Below are 23340 nucleotides of genomic sequence, written 5' to 3'. Positions count from 1 at the left end.
ATGAAAGGAAGAAACGAGTGGCGGCCTTACTCGATCATCCAGATGTCAATGGTGGGTGTGCTGCTCGAAGGCATTGCAGAGGATGCCATCCACAGCTGGTAAAGGAGCACCATGTTCATCAGCAGCACAAGGCTCACCCTGTTTAATCAACAACAGCACGCCTTAGGCACTTGGATATGTCACCTCATATTCTTGCAACCAAATACATCTTAGGTCCTCCAACAAGGTTATTTTTTGAGTATCATTTGGGTTTTCCAAGAACCGAAATTCACGCATGCTTCAACCCTCATGTTTCATTTACCCACATCATTTGGACTCTAGTCGTACTGTGGTGCATGATTCCGTACTCTCGACGACAGTCTTATATGGATGTGTGGGTTTTAGGAGTGCTATTTTTGAAACAGGATGGTGGCATTTTCCTTTATGGTCAGTGTTTTTCTTTTTCATAATCACTGTCTAAATCTATCTGTTCATCTTAAATGTACTACCTAGAATTTCTCTATTCCTAGATATCAATTCCACTAATTCCATTTATCCACGCCTAATCAAGCAGCATCATCTATAGCTAATAGGAGAAAACAAGCAACAGCCCAATTAAAAGTACCAATTGCTGTTAGTGTCATGGTGCAATGGATTAGCTGTGCATTTCTGACAGCATTTTGAGTCCCGCATTCAAAATAAAATGTTCTAGCCTCTTTTACCCAAATAATTACAGCACGTAAACCATTTGCCATGCTCACTGGGTGTGAGTTACCTCCTAGTTTGAATTCAAGATACCGTTAAGCCAAAGCCACCATTTCAGCAGCTCAGTTGGCAGAGCACTGCATGTGATATTTGAAGGTTGTGGGTTCATATTACACCAGCAGCATGTAATTGTTTCCTCCTTCTACTATCTAAATAATTATCTTTCTGCCATAAAATGACTGAAGTACCAATTTTCCATCAACACGACAAATAAAAAAAAAAGCAGAAACCTTCCCCTATGCTTCCCCTGCTTTCATTAACTGTTGGCTTCCTTCATATATTACATTTCACAGTGGTGAGATGAGCTTGGAGGCAAAACAGAAAGGTGGGGTACGTACTCTATTCTTGAGAGCATGAGAAAAGGCTACTGTAATTGCTGAGCACTCTCACTGCAGAACGCATCTGGTTGCTTCCCTTTTGTTGCTTTTAAAATTTTACCTGGAGCGATAGATCGCATAGCAACAGTGCGTGCCACGTGACTTGGGTTTTACTGAAATTGTGTGTCAGGTGCGATGGAAGGAGAGAGGGGTGGAGGGGCCAGTCTAGGGAGCCTCTATATAAACCTGTTCTTACGGTGGTGCAAAGGAAAGGTGCAGGATCACTCACTCTGATGGGTGGCCACCTGAACCACATCATCAGGGAGGAAGGAGTGAAAGAAGAAAGAGAGAAAGATATGCCGAAGTGGAAGGCTCCAGAATAATGTCAACCAACTGGGGATCTTTAACCTGCACTGATATCACATCGACACCACCCGCATTCGAAATAGGGAGCTCCCACACAAATGCCGTTCTTAGGGTAATGCCAACTCAAATGGAAGTGGCGCGAGCAGGTGCCAGGTTTGGTGGGCTAGCCACACTGTGGATAGCGATCGCTAAACTTAGCAGGTTACAGTCAGTCCACTACGGCAGCTCTTTCTCTCTTTCCGCTTCCACTCCCTACCTTTTTTCACTTCCTTTATGAAAAGTATGGATCAGATGTCAACCAAGAAGTGTGACAGATACTGCATCTTTCCTTTCCTCTAGACCAATTTACAATTATACTAATAAACATAAGACCGCAGCTGTTTACTAGCGATATCAAGGCTCTGTGCGTAATTGTTACAACATGAAAGAAATCAATAAAATGTACATTGAAAGCAGCCTTGCTTCATATAAACAGAGCTATTGTCTGCCATTGATGAAACCTTCCAAAGTTTTTTTTTTTTTCATGTTGCTCGTAGACATTGGTGGAATACTTTGAGTAAGTTAGTTATGCATAACACCGACAGCCATGAACAAGGCCTAGCATCATATCCAGAGTGTTTAGGGCACTTGCATTATTCATTCATTATTCAGAATGGCTAAATTGTCCTCCGAATAAGCAGAGAAATAACCACATAAGCAGATTAAGAGCCAAAGTGCCAATCAAAATTTTACTATAATTTCACATATGTGCTACAGATGATCCCGAATATATCAAACTCGGATATATCGAATTACTGCTTATATTGACCTGTCTGAATGTCTCCTCGAAAATTCCACACAAAAGTATGGCTACATTGTTTGCGTTTATCGAACTGCTGTTAATGAAACATTCAAGATATCAAACTGAGCGCCATAAAGGGTGCTTCTGATAACGGGATATTTTCTATTCTTCTAAGAATCAGTCTTTGTTAGCTTCACAAGCAATAGGCACAAGAAGAACAAAAGTGCACGTGCTGGTCCCTTGGCTGCTACTCACCAGTGCCAAATCTATAGACGAAACCTTGGTCACTGAAATGTTTGATGTACATATGAGAATTTTCATTGGATTCTTTGTGCATTCCCACGTTCATTAGACAGTTTTAGTTTCACGTACGTGGAAGCTTCACGTATGTGAAGTGCCTACGTGTGACCAGTGCGCATGCGCAGAGCGTGAAGGGTCTGCGTGAGTTTCACGAACGTACGCGAGATTCGGATTTTCACGTTGATGTCCTCGCGTTGCTGGTGCACTCGTAGCATTGACGACATGGCGCACCCAGAGCACCCCCTTCACAGCGATAACAGCTTCTTCGCTAATCCCTCAACGCAATATCCTTGTTCTAAACTGTTGTATTTGCCTTCAATTTTCCAACCCTTAAGGTTCAAGCAATAAATCGCTTTTGTTTTCCAGATAGAAGGGCAATATTGAAGCTGTTAAGCCTGACGAAGTAGCGTTTGCTGTTGCCATAGCAATGGTCTCGCAAGACTGGCTTTGCTTGGACTCATCTTGTAGTATTAGAATGGCTATAACGAGGCTGGATCAATGGCTTGCTTTTGACTCGTCTTGTATTAGAGTGGCTGCAACAGTGTCTGCATTTGTTAATAAATGGCGCTAGGAATGACGTGCGGCATGCGTCACGAATGTGTAACTATGAGGGTTTTAAACGACATGCGCATCGGCTACATAGACTTCTCACGTTCACATATGTGAAACTAAAACTGTCTATTAGCCAAGCTTAACTTAGCTTACCATTTTGGGTAGAAATGGAAGCGTATGCCGCATTCTGTCATGCATGTTCAGCCCTAAGCTACAGAGGAGAATAGTACACTGCTAGCTCTTGCTAACAGGCAAAACTACCAAGAAAATGTGACCTTTAGCTTTTAAGATACACAAATTCAATTGAGCACCTGCTCCAACAGCAGTAAAATGTGTCGCGTAGTCCCACTTTTTTCTTTAGGATTACGCTAGCCCTATGGAGTCCAGTGGCGGTGCTCGCACCCAATATCAAATTATCAATATATCAAACTATTTTGCAATTATCAATATATCAAACTATTTTGCAATGCCCTTCGAATTCAATAGATCCGGCTTCAACTGTATTCAAATCACCGTATTTGCATGATTCCAGCACGCCCCCAACGTGCAGTAATATCTAACACCTAGAAACCACGAAAATAACCTGGTACCGATTCTACCGCGCACAAGAAATAATGCAGTAAACAAGCATCTGAAAACCGCTTAAAACACTTAATGGACGAAACTTGGCAGTTACAATCACAAGGCGCGGACGTCATAGGCTACTCACCGTCAAGTCACAGCTCTTTCTCACTGCCCACCGACCACAAAGGGTCATCCTCAGTACCACCTAAGGGGTTGTAAATTGCACGTTTTTTAAATGCACATATGACCATTGCTAGCGGGAGGGCTTTCCATACGCCGTGAATCCATCTCGAGTGTCGGTCTCCCGAGTATCGCTCTCTTGAGACCTTCTGAGGGCCTGCTCACAGAGCCAGTCGCTCTGTACACTGCATGCCTGGCGCTCATGAGATCCTTTATGGGCTTATTTAAGCCATGATAACATGATTTAAGTACACATCAAGCAGCTGGACAATGACCAAAAACCAGAGGCAGCTCACTGAAAGCCCACCAGCCTGTTGATGTTGATGATACCGATGACAATGCAGCTGGCCATGATTTATCAAGCTACTCAGTTTCAGGTTTTGAGATTTCGGTTTCAGTTTTGAGTCTGCAACGTGCACATATTTTTAGACGCTTGGTTTTTTCTTTTAAAAAAAGGTGTGCATTAGAATCATGCAAATATGGTACCTTCAAGTATGGAACGTCCAGTCCTGAATTTTCGCAAAGCAAATGCAATGGTGCGTAAGCATTTCTGTCCTGCAAATGTCCTACAGCCACACTGGCACTAAGCTCGACTGAACCAAGACTGGCAGCAAAACCATTGAGGATGGTGGTGTGAAACTCACAGCACAAGCAGGAGCTTCACAGCTGTGCCCGTGCCCAGACGGCGACCTTCAGAGATCCTGGACAGGCCTGTGGCAAAAGAAAACATGGTGCCAAGCAGTACTATAAAACTCTGTTCATTTCTGTCTGTCCAGGCAGTGCGGGCTCTTTGTCGTTTTTTTGTACGCCACTGGACTTGACTTGCACTTGTAAAGCAAGCTGCCCTGCTTGTATATTTTTTCATACGCCTTCTCCCACATTGCCACCCATCACAATCCTCTTTCTTCTGCCCTTCCCCAGAGCAGAGTAGCAGGCCAGATTTTAATCATTCTGGCCACCCTCTCTGCCTTTCCTACCAATAAAACAATCTATCTATATATCTGTATGTTTCAAACAGTTATCTTATGTTTTCACTGTGACACCTGTACAAGGGAGCTTATTTGAGGTGAATGGCTTTGTTGCGAGTTCGCCTGTGCAAAGAAAACATTACCAAGGGAGGCTTGGAGAAGAGAGCTCTTTGGAATATATGTCTTGAAGGGTCAAATGATTAGATGGGCCCAGCACATAGACATTTTGACTGCATGAGTTCACGGTTAAAGCTTGAGGAGGGGAACAAGGCACGCCTGCTGCCTTCATTTCTTCGTACCAGGAAGTAAAAAAAAAAGCCTGTTTACAGCATGAAAACCCAGTCGACATGCAATAGACCACAACAACAAAGAAGATATTTATGCCATGACCTCACTTTTGCTGTACACAAGGCAGAGAAAGGCATGAAGGATTTCAATTATGTGCAACCTGAAGAATTTGAAAACAGTGTGTAGATGCAAGTTGCCAATGTGTGTGTTACTTCACAGGCACAGTATGGTCCACTGCCAGAAGCCCTGGCCCCACGAGCCAATGAGAATAGGCTGCATCAGCTCATGTGCGGAAAGTGTAGGCAGTTGTGCTAACCGCGGATACCCCTCATGTCACTGGCTCTTGGCGTCTCATGTGGCAGCGCTTCACAAAGCCTAGCAGCCGCACGATCACATGTTCCCTTTAACAAAGGGCCATACTGTACAGATATATATCATGAACATCAAATGAAGTGTTGAAGAAAGCATTTAAATGCAAACAATAATGCAAACAATCACATTACTAGTACTATAATGGATACAATATTTAGGCAGGCTCATCATAAAGATAGAAAAGCAGTCTTTGTGCCCCCATACAGTCTACTTGATGTAAGATTGCTCTCCACATTTTAACTGCCTTGTTCATGTTTCATTTGAAACTGGTAGTAATAAGAACATGTCTACACCTGTGACAATGTGTATTCTAAATTAAAAAAAAAAAAAAAAAATGAATGTGATATAAGAAATGCCCGATAACCATTAATGATGAAAATGCTGCAGCTTATTTAATTTACTAATACATTGGACATCAGAAGTTTGAATTGGACATCAGAAGTTTGAATGAAAGCACTAGAGCAAAGAAAAAAAAGAAAAAGAAAAAGAGAAAAAGAACCAACTGCTGCTACAATTGCATTTGAGCCACCACTGTCTGTCACACTAGCAGATTTAATGTCATTTCAATTGAATGGAATTCAATGCACCAAATGCCTTTCGTTTCTTTCAGTGCTACACAGTTTCAGTGTATAGTGTCATTCGCAAATGATGGCAATTACGATAATTCAAAACAAAATACTGCACTTATGGATCATTAGCATACAAAAAAAAAGGCATTTGTGTAGATTTTAAGGTGGATTAAAACATTTCTGTGTGATAATTCAAACGTAAAACAGTATTTCCAGTTTTGCTGCAGCACTTTAGCCATTAAAATCCAAGCCAAGTGCCAAGTCACCCACAAATCCGGTAAGTGTAAACAAAAAGTACTATACGGCTGACAGACGGAGTGCGCATACACAGTGTGGAGAAGCACGAAGATGTGTAGAGCATAAAACCGGCATCCAAAACGTTAAACACATGCTCAGTTACAGCTTTAAAGAGTCCTGAAACGGTAATTTCTTCAACATTCTAGTGAAAAAAATCCATATACATAGAGATTAGGGCGACAAGTTCCGTTCCCCCCCCCCCCACCCATTCTTCCCCCCAAACCTCCCACATAACACAAACCTTCCATATATAATACAAACCTCCCATGTGATGTCATCGGGGCTTGCTGAGTGCACCCACTCATTGGATGCTCCCAAGTGATGCGGGAGGAATGGAGCGTATGTAGGGTGCCGTCACGGCTTTTATTTTTTTCTGTTATTTTTTTTATTGCACACTAGCGTGCATTGTGTTGAAGGGGAAAAAAAGAACTATCATTTTTAATCGCCAATATATTTGGTGTTAGTGATGCTAGCTTAAATATTTTTGCGCAGAGGAGAGGACTGATGGAACACCTATTAGATCGCCAATATATTTGGTGTTAGTGACGCTAGCCTAAATATTTTTTGCGCAGAGGAGAGGACTGATGGAACACCTATTAGTCGCGTGCATCTTCTAGTTTTATTAAACAGCTTTTCATCGGCCCTTTACATATTTCTGAAATAAATGCATAGAGAAAACCAGCTGGAACACACAACCCATAACGATTGAGAGTCGTTGGCATAACTTGGCTCATGCTGTGACCAAGAGTAATGCTGTTCTACAAGAGCCTGCAGTGCGAATTGCTTTAAGTTTAAATTAACATTTTTCAAAACAGGACTCAAGAAATATAATTTTAACTCTGACAGTGCGCAGAATATTTTTTCGCATTGCTTGTTTCTGTTGCGTATTTGGCATCAAGAATACACATCTGGTTTGCGATCGAATTCAAATAAACTCACTTGATGGCAAATCTTTCAACATAAAGACATTAAATGTTCTCGTGTAGTAGGTGAGCAATATTTTTATATTTCTTTTTACAATGTCATTTCATTCAAATTACATTAAATCTGCTAGTGTCACAGGGGTATAAAACACTCTGCTACTGCTCCAGAGCAGCTGTGTTTGAAACCGACCACGGCAGCAACAGCATTTTGATGGAGGTGAAACGCAACTACGTCTGTGTGCTGTGCGACCTCAGTGCACATTAAAGATTCCTAAGTGGCCAAAATTATTCTGGAGTACTCGCCTACCACACCTTTTCCTGTCTCTCTTCTTTAAGTTCCACCTCCTCTCTTCCTTTAGAGGGCGGCTCAGGTGTCCATGGAGATGTGTGACAGATACTGCACCTTTCCTTTGCTATAAACAAATTTATGTTTTTGAAAGTGTCATCTGACAACATAATCGTTAGGTAACAAACATAGCATACTGTCTGGAATACACATTCCTGGAGCCTTAGTAATCGCTGCGTTTTTTACCTGCAATAGCCATTATTTAGCTAACTGAAGGCTTTCCTGGATAACATCCTTGCCTGCCCTCCTCCTCTCTATCTTCAACTGATATAGCTGCTGTAGGCTGCACACACAATGTCTTGTGCACGCTTGATGCAACCGAATATAACATAAAAACATTTTTGCATCTGGTGAAAGAACCACAAAACCATTTAAAAATATACGCAAAATGAGATGTCCTTAAAAAGAAAAAAAGAAAAGAAAAAAAAAAGAAATAAAGAAACAAAAATGGTATTATGGTGTGGTTTGGTTTACGATTTTTAAGGTCCCAAAGCGACTCAGGCTATGTGAGATGCTGTAGCAAAGCGGTCCGAAAATTTTGGAAAATTTTTATGCAGGCAAGAAATGAAAGAAAATGCTCTTACTTTATTTGGAGAAACTAAGCACCCCTAAAGTAAGGCACCATTGCACTGACACCATTGCATGAGGTCAGGAAAAAGAAAATGACATCCAAAATTAGCCAAGTCTCACCGAATGAGGATCCAAATCCAGCCTGCGAGCTGCTGGAGCGGTCGCGGTTGCCGCCGCCCCGCTTGGTATTCTGGAGCCGGCGACGCCGTTGCTTCAGGCCACCTCCACCAGCGGGCTGCAGCCGCTCAGCTTCCCGCAGCAACGCTGACTCTGCATTTATTTGGACAAATCTGCAGCTGCTGCCAAAATTTGAGGTGTAGGTGTTCAACCGAAATATATACATTTCAGTGATGCCACACAAGCCTGCTGCTATGAGGAGACATGCATGCTCCATCCACTGGCAACAACAGACTATGTTGTGGGGAACAGCCATATTTCAGTTTTTTTTTTTCCTGGGCACATGTATCCATATAACTTTAGCTCACAATTGCACATACTCATACACTATTGAGAAAGCTATGAGGCACATGGAAGCAGCTTATAAGCCACAATTAAAGAAAGAAAGTGTGATTTATGTACTGAATTCGAACTGCCCAGAATGTGGCCCAGCCAGAATTCCCGGGTTATGAATTTGTTTTTAGTACAAAACTTTCATTGATTAGTTTTACCTTGCATTCTTCTTATTGACTTTTTCTTTGACTAAAATAAAAATCAATATAACTAGACCAACAGCTAGAAGTTTGATACAGCATATTGGACATAATGGTCAAATGCATTGACAGCCACTAGATGTACTGGGCTGATACATATATACAGCAAAACCTCATTGGTACAGTTTTGTTTTCAAATATGAAAAGAATGCCCGGGAAAACTTGGGGATACACATGAATCCCGTGTCCCATTATAACGGCTGCGCGTAATTATCATGCAAGTTTGCGTACACTGTTAGGGAGGACGATGCCAAGAGGGCACACCGCTGCCCTCCACTGTCTTCCAATCTCCCACAGAGACACCGCCGCAGGTTTCCCTCTTTCCTCCCAGTGTAACCTGGAGACCTCCTCTCTACAGTCCAAGACGAGCGCGCCTCTCGCAACTCTCTCAGGCGTTTTGGCGGGTGATCGCACCCGCGTGGTTTTAACTTTCCGCCGGGGAGACTGCTGCGGGTTATGAGTGCAAAGCCACGCGTGGTGAGCGGAACGTTCCTTTCTCCTTTTCGCGTGTGCTTCCCCCTTTTGTAGTGAAAGCTACACTACTGTAGGTTTTCAAGCTGTCTGCGTGACACCGTGGCAGGAGCTGCCAACTTGGGTCCCTCATTTCACATGGGAAGGTTATGTCAGATTCAGCCTGCCAGGACCTTGGTATTCACGTTACCCCTATAGGCCACTAAGGCACGTTCATGCGGCTTGGTTAATGCAGGGTTTTATCAGTGGGCTGGTAGCCTATGCCTTAAAGGCGGAGCTTAAATGTCCGCCATATTTAGATGCAATAAACTCCTTTACCACCACCACCTAAAATGCCGGTGGACTTTGATAACGCTGGTTTTGTTCGATGCAACGCTCGGTCGCCCAAAGCCAAAGCTTTCGCTCCATACTCGGTTCAGCAGCGTTGAACCCGTGTAATGTTTTTTATTTCACCCCTGTACACAAGCGGAACATTGGCTCACTACGGTGGTTGTATTTGAATGCTGCATTTTGTCATGTACCCAGGCTTAATGATGTTCTACTGTATATATCTACAATAAGCATGCTGACAGAAATAGCCATTGATATCGGTCGCATGTAAATGCACGCCTTGCACAGTTACTTAAAATTTGTTGGTGTGCCCTCTTAATTCTTTTAGTTTTTTACATTGCAGGTGAGCAGAGTTGTCCGCTTTGTTTCTGTGAACTTTTAAACATTGTGCAATGTGAAGCCCATTGTAGCTAACAATAATGCTAGCTCTAGCTTCCCTAATTCTCCACGGCTTTAGTGAAGGGCATGTATACATTCACTTGCAAGGCGAGTGTGCAGGTAGTTTTGTGAGCAATCTTTATAGGCAGTTTTTGACTCTTGGACATGACGACAAAAAAATGAAGTGGATACAGAACAGACAGCATCTGCGACCTGTGTAGGCTCTCAAAGATGTTAAAAAAAAAAGTGTAATCGCCAAGCAGCAGTTCGATACAATCAAATCACCCGACTAAGAGTCTCAGGTCCGCCGCCCATCACAAAATTATGCCCTGAATGATAGTACACAAAAAATGAAGCGAATCATATTCTCATCTGATTTTTTTTAGGTGGCACAGGTCTGCGTCAATAGCTAGGGCTTAGCGCTTGGCACTCATTCATGGTGACAGCACAGTATGTACAATCCTGTTAAGCTGACTTTGATACATCTGGTTCTTACAATCTAATGCCTTGGTCCTGTCAAAATCAAGTCGAATAAAGGGCTCCCCTTCTAAATTCAAACCCTGCATAATTCAAACAAATTTTCCATCCATTTCAAGTTATTGGAAGTCAACAGCACTGGTCAACAATCCAAACCAATACTTCTGGCAAGTAGCCACAAATGATGCACTGTGACTTACCGAGATCATTGCAGAAACCCTCCAATCCTTGTTGGGTGTTCTTCTCTATCACAGCTGCAAGAGGGAGACAAGGTGGCCGGTTTAGGGTGCATTGGAGACTTGCTCTGTTCTATGATGATCAACTGAGAAAGTTGGACACTTTTTGAGCCAGTAACTATCTGAACCAGTGCAGGTTTTTGCATCTTGAAACAATGCCAGAGACTGCATGGAGCATCATATGAGACAGCTCCGGACACAGCTTGGCCACTGAATAGGTACTTGAAATGAACATTCAAGTCTTGACACATGATGGACCCTTCTGCATCCCCCATTGTTATTTGAGCAAACGGGGACAGGGCCAGCAATCCCCCTATTTAAGCCAACTAAGGCCGGCTTGTATTAAGACAGCAGTAAAGTCTGCTAAGGCATGCTAGTGAGGAAGTAACAAACCACATAGCTATGAACGCAAGCTGAATGTCACTTTACAGAACACAACTCCATCTAAATTTCGTTCCAAGTAAAGTTTGATTATTTGCATTTTGTAGCTCCATGGCCTTCGATAGTCAGAAAAAAATGCATTTATTGCTGAAAAATTTGACACTGGAAAGATATATACTGTTTTCTGCCACTTGATTCAAGTGGAACTAATGTCAAAATTACGGGCTCTATGATTGCTGGCTGGCAGTGGAAGATAGCGCGGTATAGTCCCCAAAACCTGCCACTAAGAAGTACTTGATGTCATCACAGTTCGATTGTAATAACTTACCATGGTACCAAATATCTGTACTTAATTCTAGGCCCTTTCAAACTAATAACACTTTCGTTTTTCAATGAAAGTGGCTGATCCCTGATTAGTAAAGAGTAATCAAGCAGCATGTGCCAAGTGCATGTCCCCAGTATCCATCTAAAAACAGTTCTGCAACAGCAAGGACAGTAGATGAATGTACAGCGTATATACACCACTTACAAAAAGAGAAAATGAAGAATTGTAGTTATTTGTGCTTGTGAAAGGAAGCCATGAGCTCAGCGCAGCAAAGATAAATATGCAGCAGCTGGGAAAAACAAGCATGAACACAGTAGCTTCCTGAAGAATGCTACCCTAAGTACCAAGCAGGAAATTCCACGATCAGCTGTGCATTTGCAAAGCCACAATGAACCTATCTGGAATAATGCAACAGCACAGCTAAAAAGTCTCGATTTTAAGTGGTTCTGTGAGTAGGCATTCCAACCTATGGTTATCAACTTCTTGCAGACACTCCACATAACATTGCGCCATCACAGCTCCGGTAGAATAACGTAGCAAAGGCTGTTCTTCAAAGGAAAAAAGTTGAAAACGAGGAGTTATGAGGCGAATTCTAAGGCAAGACCCTTGTTGAAACATTGGTCAGTGACAGAGGCTTTCATTTTTTCTCTTGTTCAAACTTTCCAGCTGATCAGGCTTAAATCTACAATGTTCTGTGCAGAAGAGGCGCCCCACCTTTGACGAGCCCCCAGACAGACTTCTTGTAGCGGACACAACCGTAAATGCGCAGACGGCAGCGACTGTCGGACAGTCGTGCCAGGCAGTAGTGGGACTTGACGCAGAAGGCATCGCTATATGGCACTCCCGTGCTCTGCACATCACAGTCAATGGCATAGACTTGACCCGGCTGGCTCGCCTTGTGCAGAATCTGGTGCAGAAAAGGGAGAGAGAGACAAAACAGGGGAAGAAAACCTTGGGCTTGGCTTAATTCAACAGCTGCCTTGACATGGAGCCGACACGAATGTTGACAGAAAATGAGCATCTAGAGAAGGCGAGGAGAAAGCAAGCATTGGGCTTGGCTTGATCAGGTAGCTGCCATGACGCGGAGCCAATATGTCAACAGAAAACAAATGTCTAGTGAGTGCAGCACTGTGCATGTGGCTTCGCGTTAAAGCAAAGGCAATCCACATGAAAAGAGTGCCTTCCAGCACCGAACTCAAATCAGAAAACAGACAGGCTTATGAAGGAGGCTAAAGGTATTGCCATAGTGCAGTGTGGTAATACGTCAGCAGGCATAACTCCACTGTCTGCATTGATGTGACAGTGTTCTAAAAGCTTCAGGCATCCACACCTCATTCCTTCAAAGATATTTTAGCTAACTGGAAGCTGACAGTGTCCAAGATGAAAATCAGTGGTGTGCGCTTGTCGCATCACTTATTCGAGCTAACTTTAATGACAGAGTTTTCAACTGATATTATATATTGCAGACAGTGTTATATTTTCTACATTCAACTTACCTGCACTTTTTAATCTAGAAGTTAGCTTCTCTTTATCTTTGTTTTACAACAGCAGTGAGTGATGCCTGCGTGAAAGCATCTGATTTGGGTGGGAGTGCTCTTAATTCATGGCGCTTCCTCAGCATGCATGAAAGGTAGGGTAGGCTTCGTGCATGCTGCGCTAGGCTGATGCTGCATCAAGACACTGAGAAGCCACTGTGGGCCACGTTCAGCCAATGAAAGGACCTATAGAGTGAACTGACTGGGCCACCCGCTTCTGTTCTCACAGAGCGACAGAAAGGAAAACTTTTTGCTCCCACAAATAAGTGTTGCCACGAACTTCTAGGGAGAGCATCAGAATTCAAGCGTCTTTCTTTGCAAGACCATTCTCCAACTACTCAAGAAGTTGTGCAAAAAGCTTGTAAGATAGTGAGAGGCATAATCAAACTGCACTGCATTCACTGTTCCAATGACATCACCAAAGATGCTCAAACGCGTGCTGAAATTATGCACTCCCACTTTTGCTGCAAGGTCCATTTGTTTTCATCTTGCTGGCTATGTGCTGTCCTTGCCAGTCAGAACTACTAGTTGCAGAACTAAATGCGGAAAAGCTGGATTTCGATTCAAAGCTCATGTGCTAAAATTCACTGAACTTCAGAAGTGTTTGCTGGAATCTGCCTTTTTCATACAGCCACACTGAGCGTGCACGCCTCTTTTCTTTGCCCTCTTCAAACCTAAAGTGGTTGAAAACAAACTGCCAGGATCTAGTGCACATGTGCAGTACATATTTGCGACAGGTGCAAATGACAAGCAGCGGCAGCTGTGAAGTGTGCACTTCCCACTTTGCATGTGCTGTTGGCACCTGATTGAAGTGGATCATGCTCACATGACCCAGGTGCATTCGTCTTCACTCAACTTCCTCAGAGGCAGAGGAAATTTTCTGATTTTCACAGAGGGTGTCATCATTGGTGACATCAGTGCTCGATTCGTCACGACTTACCTGCGTCTCAGTGGTCTGCGCAGTCTTGGCCATGGCATGGTTGAGGGTGACTGTGTATGTGAGTTGACGCAGCTTGTTGCTTGTCTCGGGGCATGGCTGCCAGTTGCTCTCGGTGACATCGTACGTCTTTCGTGAGGTCAGCAGGTCGTGGAAGAAGCGTGAGCCCGTGAACAGCAATGTGAAAAGCTGGTCCACCGACATGGGTAGCATCAAGTTAAGGATCTGTTTGCCTTCATGCGTAGAGGGGCACTCGGGTGGCTCGGCTGTCTCACTTGAGTCACTCAGGTCGGTTGGCATGTCGGAGTGCTGGGCTTCACGGGCACTTGCAAATAGCTCTGGCCCTGACGCCTCTTCATCGTCATCCTCCTCCCCATTGGGAAGCTCTTCCTGTATGGAGCAAGGGGATTGACAAGTCTCAGGGTTGGCTTGGTTTGTGGCGTTTAATGTCCTAAAGCTACTCAGGCTATGAGGGACACCTTAGTGGAGGGTAAGACAACATAGCATAATCTATCATTTTTCGTGTTGCCATGTATATGATCGCTTTTCGTGTGCCACATGTCACGCCGATATGGCGCTACTGCGCACATATTCAGCCATGCGATCCATGTGCTCTGGATGTCAACAGAGCCTTTGTATGTCATGCACAAAGCAGTTCATTCAGCAACTATCCAAACAGAAAATTCTATCAACTAAAACACCTTATATTACATACAGTCATATACTAATCGTTCTCACCATGGCTAATCACTACCTGCCTCCCTTGCAGATCAATTTCACTGTCACTGGAACTGCACTCTTTTCACTTAGCACATACAAGTTCACATAGCAGCCACATAACAGCTCTGGCTACCCACATACCATCTGGCACGGAGCGGTGACATTTAAATTATAAATTGTGGGGCTTAAGGTACTGCATGTGGGCTATGAATTATGCCATGGTGGAGAGTTCTGGATTAATTTCAACATCCTATGTTCTTATACCATGCACTGAAATCACATTGCACATGCACATTTTTTGTATTTTGCCTCCATTGAAATACAGCACTAGCCAAATGCTAAAGCCACTTAGACACCTCAGCAGGATGTAACACTTAAAAATGTTCCAGCACAGTGAAATACAGTACAAGTTCCCATAAAGAGACTTATCCAAGTGAGGCTCCTATAAAGAGAAACTGTTTCTCTCGTTGGTTCCTCACAAAGTCACAGGTCCCGAAGCTGGGTTTTCTATGAACAGCTTTGAGTCCATCGTAAACAGTCTGGCCCCGAAAAGGCCAGATCAATGGGACATCTTATTTGCACACTACATGCAACGCCACACTTTAAGACCACTTCGAGTCAAAATACGAAGTGTTCAGTGCCGGGACAATGTGTATTGACAAAACAACTAGTTTATTTCAACTCATAATCAGCAGGCGATATACAGTAATCAGTGGCTGGCAATGCCACCTGCAAACTGCCATCTGCCAGAGGCACCTGCCACAATGTCAACGATGCTGGATTTTCAGCAGAATGATGCCTTTAATGCTGCTGCATTGAAAAGTGATACACCGAAAGTGTGAGCACATGTGTTGTTCGAGTCTTCCTGTGTCGTTAAAAAGTGCACCATGCTGCAGCTTACACATGCGCTGTTACTCACAAAGGGGCTGGGCGGCTGAGGACCTGCCTTGAGTGCGGCTGAGTGGCGGTTGCGGCGCCCCTCGTCCTCCAGGTAGGGCGGCGCCACATAGTCGTCGTCGTCACTCGTCAGCCCCAGCTCATCCCCGTAGCTGTAGTGAACCCACTGCCACAGCTCCTGCGTCGACATGGGCTGCGACCCCGAGCAGGTGAAGTTAAGTGCACGTGCAGCTTGCACTCTGGGAACTTCGCCAGACCTCAAAAAGTGGTGAGGAATTGCCCCAAAATCAGCTCGCTTCTTGCGTTGTCTGGCTAGGCGTGTAGTGGCTCAGCGCCTAGGTTTTCAAATGCAGAGACCAATGTTTTGGAGTTGGACTCTAGTCACGGTGGCTACATTTCGATGGAGGCAAAATGCAAGAGTGCCCGTGTGCTGTGTGGTGTCAGTGCACGTTAAGAACCCCAGAAGGTCAAAATCAATCTACAGCTTTCAACTATAATGTCTTTCATAGATTATGCACAGCTTTAGGGTATTAAAGCCCACAAGCTATAACCACACCATACCATAGCTTACCATAGCTTCCAATTATTAACACAGTAGACAATTTCTACAAAAAGTGCAAAGGACAAGAAGCAAGTGAATGAAAGGATTGAAAAAAAAATAAAAAATTGCAACACCCACTTAGAGAATGCATGGTTTAAAAGAGAAAGGTTGCGGGCAGAGAATACTGGATTTTCCTCTTTGCCAGCACAACGCTAACCGGGGCACTACAGGCAGTACTGCCTCACCTGCTCCATGAGAGCGTTCTGCCAAATCCGAAACAGCATCAGGTACGTCTTGTCACGTGCCCCAAACGACGTGAAGAAGTGCTTCTCGTGGTCTGTGCAGACCTGGACTGCGTTGGGGATCACGCGAGCTGTCTTCTCCTTAGTCATGCTGGTCACGTCTCGACACCGGATGACGACCTACATCCCGTGAGAAACACTTGTTAATTCTTAGTGCGGCATGCCAGAGAGATTGGAAGGAAATACACACACGGAAGCACTTTGTACAACCAGAAAACAAGTGCACAATAACCCAAACCTAAACCAAAAGGCCACCTACTATCAATAGTGTACCTCAATCAATCTGTGAAAAACGACACTGCGAGCATGCAGCCTAAATTGATTTCAGCACTGAACAGCCCAAATCAGAATGTTATAAACAAACAAACAAGCAAAAACAAGAAATGCTTTCAACTAAGATCAGTTAAAATGAGTTTCGATACTTATGTAAACTAAAATGTACTAATGAAACTATCCGTGATCGCCTCAGTGCAGCATTATGTATAGCTACATAGACAAGAATATTCACTTACAATAAAGCAATTATCTGAAATGCAAGTGAAGGCCTAATTATTACTGACTGCTGTCACTGCCACCTCATCTTTGGTATTCCAGACATACTCTGAACAACTAGATTTTTATCAGCTCAAGATTTCTTGATGATTTCTTGAATTCACGGCTAAACTTGCAGCAATAGAACATTTCACAACTAATGCTTAACTTTGTGGAGCTGAGATACAGTCAGAAAACAGTACTAGTAGATGAAAAACATATTAATGCCTACTGTTCCTGAAAAACAGAATTTCTGGAACCGTTTCCATTTTTTTTTTTTTTTTTTTTTTTTTTGTACGCAAACTTGCTATAAGACATTATATAAACTCATGTAAATGGTTTTCCGTGAGGAACCGGAGCAGGCTCCCGCTCTTAGCGTTGTCGGTGAGCCATTTAGAAAAGTCATCTTCCCTTGTTGTGGTTAGACCCACTTCGCGCAGAATCTTTGTCCTTGATTCCCTTGTCCCTGCACAAGTCCATAGCAGGTGACGAACATCCACTTCTGCAGCTGGTGTGGAACACTTTGGGCATGTTGTTGGTCCGATTTCAGCTTGCGATTCCCATCGGCATTTTACCGACGGGGTAAGGGCCGCCCCAGCTCTTATCCTTCTAAGGGAAACCTCCTCCAATCTCGTTAAGTTACGAGGGAGTGGGAATGTACACGGGGGAATGAGGGCACGTGTACTTTTCCTTAAAGAGGATGCTAAAATGGAAACAGCGGAGCGGGCATCGAAAGGGAGCCTGGTGGGGGGCGCATTAGTGTGTGGAACTTCGTGTGTGAGGTGGTCAACTTTTCTCTGCTCAGCGTTCTCAGCATTGTCTTGTGTCCAATGTATCTGGATGCTTATCTTTGTTTTTTTATTGAGTGCGTGGATTTCCTGGGTAACAAATAGCGTCTTCGTCACTTTCTTTAGTTGTTTTATGGCGGCTAAGGAGTCTGTATAGATGTGGGCTTCTGTTATCGAATCTATTTTATTTATGGCCTCCATAGCATCGCGGATTGCATCCCTTCTGTTTGTTAGCCTCCCCCAAATTTGTCAAATTTGTCAGATTCCAAAGTTAAGGCATGGAAACATGCATCAGTTTTGGAATCTCACAAAGGCCCCAGAAGCTCTCGTGGATTTTGTGCTCGTCGCAAGGATCCTGCTATGTTCCAGGGAAGAGAGAGACTGGCCATAAGGATCCAAGGAAGTAAAAAACATATGAACATAAACTTGAGCAGATAGTTGGGACGATTACTCCTTAAACGCTTCCGCTCTTTCAGCATCAACAACCGAGCCATGCCATTGGAGAGACAAGAGAGCCATTTCAAGATGAGGGAACATTACTTTTTTTTAGAGGCCTCTGGTTTCACCAGGTTTCTTAGCTCTGATAGCAGAATGATAATGCTGATCTCAGACATATCACACTCAATCAAACTTCAAAAGAACAGATTTTCGATCGAGTTGTCAGAAGTGCAACCTTAATGTGTTCCAAGATGAAATGTTATTTGCTTTATGGCTATCATTGCATTGTATCTATAGAAGCACAATATAAAATATGGAAAAAAGGCACATAGGTGTCTATTCAACTACCAGCCTTCAAATGCGTGGCTGTGCAGGTGAAAAAAGTTACCATCAATCCACTGGTTTCTGATTGATTAAAACAGTAAATTCGAGCCTCGAAGGAGTGAAATAAACATCCAAATTCCAGTAAAAAATATAAATCCATTTGGATCAATTGTGAATTTGAATTGGATACAACTATAACCCACTTGACAAAGACATCCAATTGGCATCATGTGTATAAATTGGATAACCAAACAGCACCAATAATTTTATTTCTATGCAAATGCAAATTATATGCAATTTGGACCCATTGAGGTCTCATAAAATATAGGACATCAATAAGAATACTCAATTATAAAGTTCACAATTATTTGCAAGGGATTGCAAGCTCCAAGTGGAATTATACAACTCAGCCAATCCAAAGGTCCAAATGGGTGCTCTAAATTCGTTCTATATGTGCATATATTCGTACCTTCATATTTTTGCCTCTGTTTTATCAAAAGTTCGAAAATGTTCCAGAGGACCTTCTCCCAGTGTACAGCAAATTTAGCTGATGAATGATCATTTGCTCTTGGAAGAGAAAAAAATCTAGGCAGCAATGACGATTCTGCATGCTCAGTTTTGGGGATATGAAAGAACTGCTCCACAATAGTAAGTCCTTCCACGACTTGCTTCACAGGTGCGACATGGTAGTGGTTGGCTTGTTCACCAATGGCAGCATCCACAGAAGAATGTAATTCATAATTGACAAACAGCTATAGTGATCAGCAAGTATCTTCTGTGCACAGAACCATACGGGTGCAAGGAAAAGACGTATTTCCACCAGAATGGCACGACACATCCTTAAAGAAGAAGTGGCCAGCGACATGTCAGTCGACATCTGAATTAAACTACGTGCAACTGGGCTTGGCTTGTTGATGTACAGCCAAGAGCATCTATATCAACGTGGACTGATAATGAATCTTAGAAGAAACTGTGCAATATTCAGCAATATTCAGCTCAAGTGGTGCCGCAAACTTGGCGTATCTGCATTTTCACTAGTCAGAAGCATGATGGCCTGACAAGAAGTTCGAATTAAGTGAAATCGCAGTATGAAATAAGTGGCTTTCAAATGCATTCAATTACATCCAGCCAACCAACATTTTTGAATTTGTTTATATAAACCCAAAGTAGGAATCATCCACCTAAAATAGGAAAGTTAATCGGGATATATAGCACAGGACCGGTTTAAGGGAAGAGACATGGAAGAGGCCTTTATCATGCAAAGGATGTAGCCAAGCTGAGAGTAATGATGACAAATTACCCCAGTTAGAATTATTGTAAAGCTACTGAATTTTATGCTGAAATTTTGCCAAAACTATTTGCTTGACTAATTTTGTGTGACTTGTGTATGATTCGAGAAAGATGTAAATCATTGGGCTTTATAAAAATTAAGTTATAAATTTGAGCAATAATATATAGGACACAAGAGAATAAATTTTCCTTAAAAATATGCAAATACAAAAAGCTTCAATTCAAAATGGTACTACCAAACTACACGCACGGCCTGCAACAAATGTCAAGAGCTCACCAATACTATTTACAGATGCAGTAAGTGGAAATAGTCTTCAGGCTTTGAAACGTCACCTAGGGAGCTACAGCATGTGGAAATAGTCTTCAGGCTTTGTAACGTCAGCTAGGTACTAAAGCCACTACTGTGCCTTAACCCTAATTGAACAGTAGGAGACAAAAGAACAGGTGATTACTCACATTAGTCTCCCAGCGAAAGATGTTGGCGTAGAAGCAGATGAAGTTTTGCGTCACGTAGAGACGGCCGTGAACGAGTATATCCCTTTGCAGGGCACATGAGTAGTCTGCATGAAAAGCCACAATTCTCACTCAGCAGTGTTTTCATTCCACTTTTCTCCAATTAGTTAACGAAAGAAGAAACTCGGAAGTATCTTATGCTGCGCCAGAATGCATCTTTGTCTCTGCAAAGACGTGTAAGGACACTTGCGCTTGTACTGGCAGCACAAAACGAAATGTGACCAAGGAAGTAGAAATGAGAAGAGCAAAAATGAGATTCTGTTGACAGAGAATGAGCACCATTGCACTTGATTTTCATTTGTGTGATGCGAAGGTGTTTATTCTCTGTCTGCATTCCTTCTCCAGCAGCTAATTTTTATGTGCTCTTTTGTTCGTGTTATTATGCTCTCATTTCATTTGGTGCTGATAAATGCCCCTCATCACATAAATGTGCGGCACTCTCCACATAAACCAAAACGGCTTGCACAGTGCAATTTTTGCTGAAAGTTAGAGGCTTGAAAAGTCTACAAGAAAACTGTGACACCAACTCTCCTGTTTTATGCAAGGAAGAAATGGTGGTCCTCTTCTACTCCATGTCAGCGACATGACCTCAACAATTCTTGAAGAGTAATACTTTGTAGTACTAGCCCTAATGGTACGACATCTTTCCGTGCCAACCAAGTGAAGCGTACCAACTATGAGTCGCTCTGTCTCCGGCAAGTCCTTGAACAGCCGCTTGAAATCTTCACTGCGTGACTTGTAAGTCGGATTCAGCATCTGCAGCACCAACACAAAAGAAATGTCACCATACTACACTGTTACGAAAAAAGAAAGAGCAGATTTGTTAGATCCTCTGGTTATGGCTTTCGTAGAACTGTAACAAAAAATCTAAATAGCAGGGCAGTGTTAACAATGATGCATACAATCTGACTGCGCTGCTTAATGTTTTAACATGGTGAGCACAAAGGAGCAGTTGTCAGGTGGATAAGCACTCACATTATACCAAGAAGAGGTCTTCTTCTTCTTCTCGAGCAGCTTGCTGGACGATTTGCTCTCGCCAGATTTCTCGAGACTGCGGCTCAAAGGCTCACGCGTACCCTCGGGGCTGGGCCTCGGTGAAGCGCCCGACTCAGATGGGCAGCTGAGCAGCAAAGGTGGCGCCAGGGGCTGCACAGCACATGCACCAGACATGCACCATTCAACAATCTGTAAGCATGCAGCAGGCTCATAATTGTATGCCGTGGGGTTGCTCCCAACCCTTTCCATTCCTGAAGCCAGATCTTGAGAGAAAAGCAGCAAAGAATGCTAGTGCGTTTCGTAAAGCAGCAGCTGCGAAAATAAAATCCGCTGTCACAGGCACAACAGTGCTCCCTGGCGATGTGCAGAGTCTTGTTCATCCCATCATCATCCCAGTTATGACCATCACAGCATGCGTACACCAAGTGCAGCTCCTCCAATCCCAAGCAACTTCCCAATCACGTCCATCATCATGACTATCTGCAATTCCCTACTGCATTTGCCTCGCCTCAGAATCCACTCTGCTAATCTAAGGTGCCATTAGGTAACCCGTCCTTGGGAAAACGTCTCATTTTTGTCCCTTTCCCACCCTGGAGAATGCTTATCTGTGTGATGTGATCAAAACAGCGTTTCACAACAAACATATGCCAGGCAGAAGTGCTATCACATTTTTACCTTACTCTCATGACACAAGCGCAATTCGAAGCTTTCTGTGTGAAGCTTTAAAACAAGAAGCCACCTGTGAAGAACGGGATGAGTCTGAGGTCCTGTCCAGAGAGCCCTGGCTATCGCCCACAGCTGTTGCATTCTCAGTGGAGGTTTCAAGTGATGCTGGAGCAGAGGAAGAAGTGGTGGTGTGATCCGCTTCACAGCATGGTGTCCGAGCACCCAGCTGTGGACTCTGGCTCGGACTCGATGGTGATGGACACCTGCAAAGTCCATGTTCCATTGAGATAAATACACATTACTTCTACTTGTTGTGCACCAGCATTTCACAGCACTTCACAGCTGCCTGGACGCTCAGTGGGAAACTGTAAACTGTGAAATTCTAGATTTGACATCAATTCAAATCAGCTAACCTTACTACGCATTTCACGACTCCGCTGAAAATGATGATTAGGCTTTAATTTCAGTAATACAAGGGCAGATTGAATATAAGTTTTGTAAAATCAGGATATGTTCCTGTGCGCAAAACTAATAAACCCTTTTCATATTGCAGCTACTTGTACCCACCACGCATGGAATCTAGCAGCAATTGTCGTCGGAGTCTAGCAGCTTATGACCAATTCTGTGCGAGGTTGAGTTGGGTTTTATGGTGCATACGAGACTAAGGCTATCATGTACCAAATGCGAGGTGTATTGTGTTTACTTCGTGTAAGGATAAAAAAAAAATTGCGGAGGTTTATTCTGGTTAAACCTAGTTACATGAGCGTAAGCTCTGTTATACATGGCTGCACGGTCACACTACTATTTCCTCTCTACGCAAGCTTCTCACTCTTCATTACATCAGTCTCTGCCTCAAGCCGATCACACTTTCTATTCGCTGCTGCTTCTAGGTGAGCTATATTATCGGCTGGATGATCAGACTTATCCTGATATCTGCATGAAAGCGTTGACAAACTGGAAGCAGCATGCACCTCACCTGGGGCGAGACTGAGCTACCAAGCACCTGCGAAGCAGTTGTTAAACCCACCAACTAGTCACGTGCTATTAAAGTGGAAAGACTCCATGCCCACAATTAGGACAATCGCTCGGTAGCCCTAGTTAGTGACACAGATGTGGAAGACAAAGAAGCTGGCAGTGGCATGGGCACGAGCGCTTCCATTTGGCTCACGACGGCAGCTGAAGGTCAAACGTGCATGTGAATGAGCTTGAGAGTTGCAGTACGAAGAGTAGACCTAGGCTGTCAAAAATTTTACGTCATTGCAGCTTGTCTAAGAGCAATGTGTCATTTAAGAAGCTAAAAGCGCAGGAGATATTGATGAGTGCATCTGCTCCTAGAGCAAGGCGGGATTAAATGGGATTTGTTTGCTGTAGAACTGCATAAAGTATTTTTTCTTCATTGCTCGAGTTTTGTGTATGA

At 43.4% G+C, this 23340-nt stretch overlaps 1 protein-coding gene across 6 annotated transcripts in view; it reads right to left on the bottom strand.

Moving 5' to 3' along the window:
* LOC146185077 (protein Aster-B-like) overlaps positions 1–23340 on the bottom strand; it is a 128862-nt gene that overhangs the window by 5281 nt on the left and 100241 nt on the right. For 5 of the 6 annotated variants that reach the window (XM_084606058.1, XM_084606057.1, XM_084606062.1 and 2 more), the window contains 12 exons: positions 21997–22186; positions 21237–21407; positions 20933–21017; positions 20205–20308; positions 16321–16497; positions 15557–15727; positions 13921–14307; positions 12160–12352; positions 10704–10757; positions 8258–8407; positions 4449–4515; positions 31–138 (listed from right to left, as the gene is read on the bottom strand). In XM_084606058.1, coding sequence (XP_084462184.1) covers positions 31–138; positions 4449–4515; positions 8258–8407; positions 10704–10757; positions 12160–12352; positions 13921–14307; positions 15557–15727; positions 16321–16497; positions 20205–20308; positions 20933–21017; positions 21237–21407; positions 21997–22186 — 1857 coding nt within the window. The remainder of the gene's footprint in view (positions 1–30; positions 139–4448; positions 4516–8257; positions 8408–10703; positions 10758–12159; positions 12353–13920; positions 14308–15556; positions 15728–16320; positions 16498–20204; positions 20309–20932; positions 21018–21236; positions 21408–21996; positions 22187–23340) is intronic. The other variant, XM_084606060.1, reaches the window with a different exon arrangement.

The sequence above is a fragment of the Amblyomma maculatum genome, chromosome 6, assembly GCF_055883805.1.
Source record: "Amblyomma maculatum isolate TAMU_Amacu chromosome 6, ASM5588380v1, whole genome shotgun sequence".
Taxonomy (NCBI): Eukaryota; Metazoa; Arthropoda; class Arachnida; order Ixodida; family Ixodidae; genus Amblyomma; species Amblyomma maculatum.
This window is presented reverse-complemented; position numbering and strand designations above follow the sequence as displayed.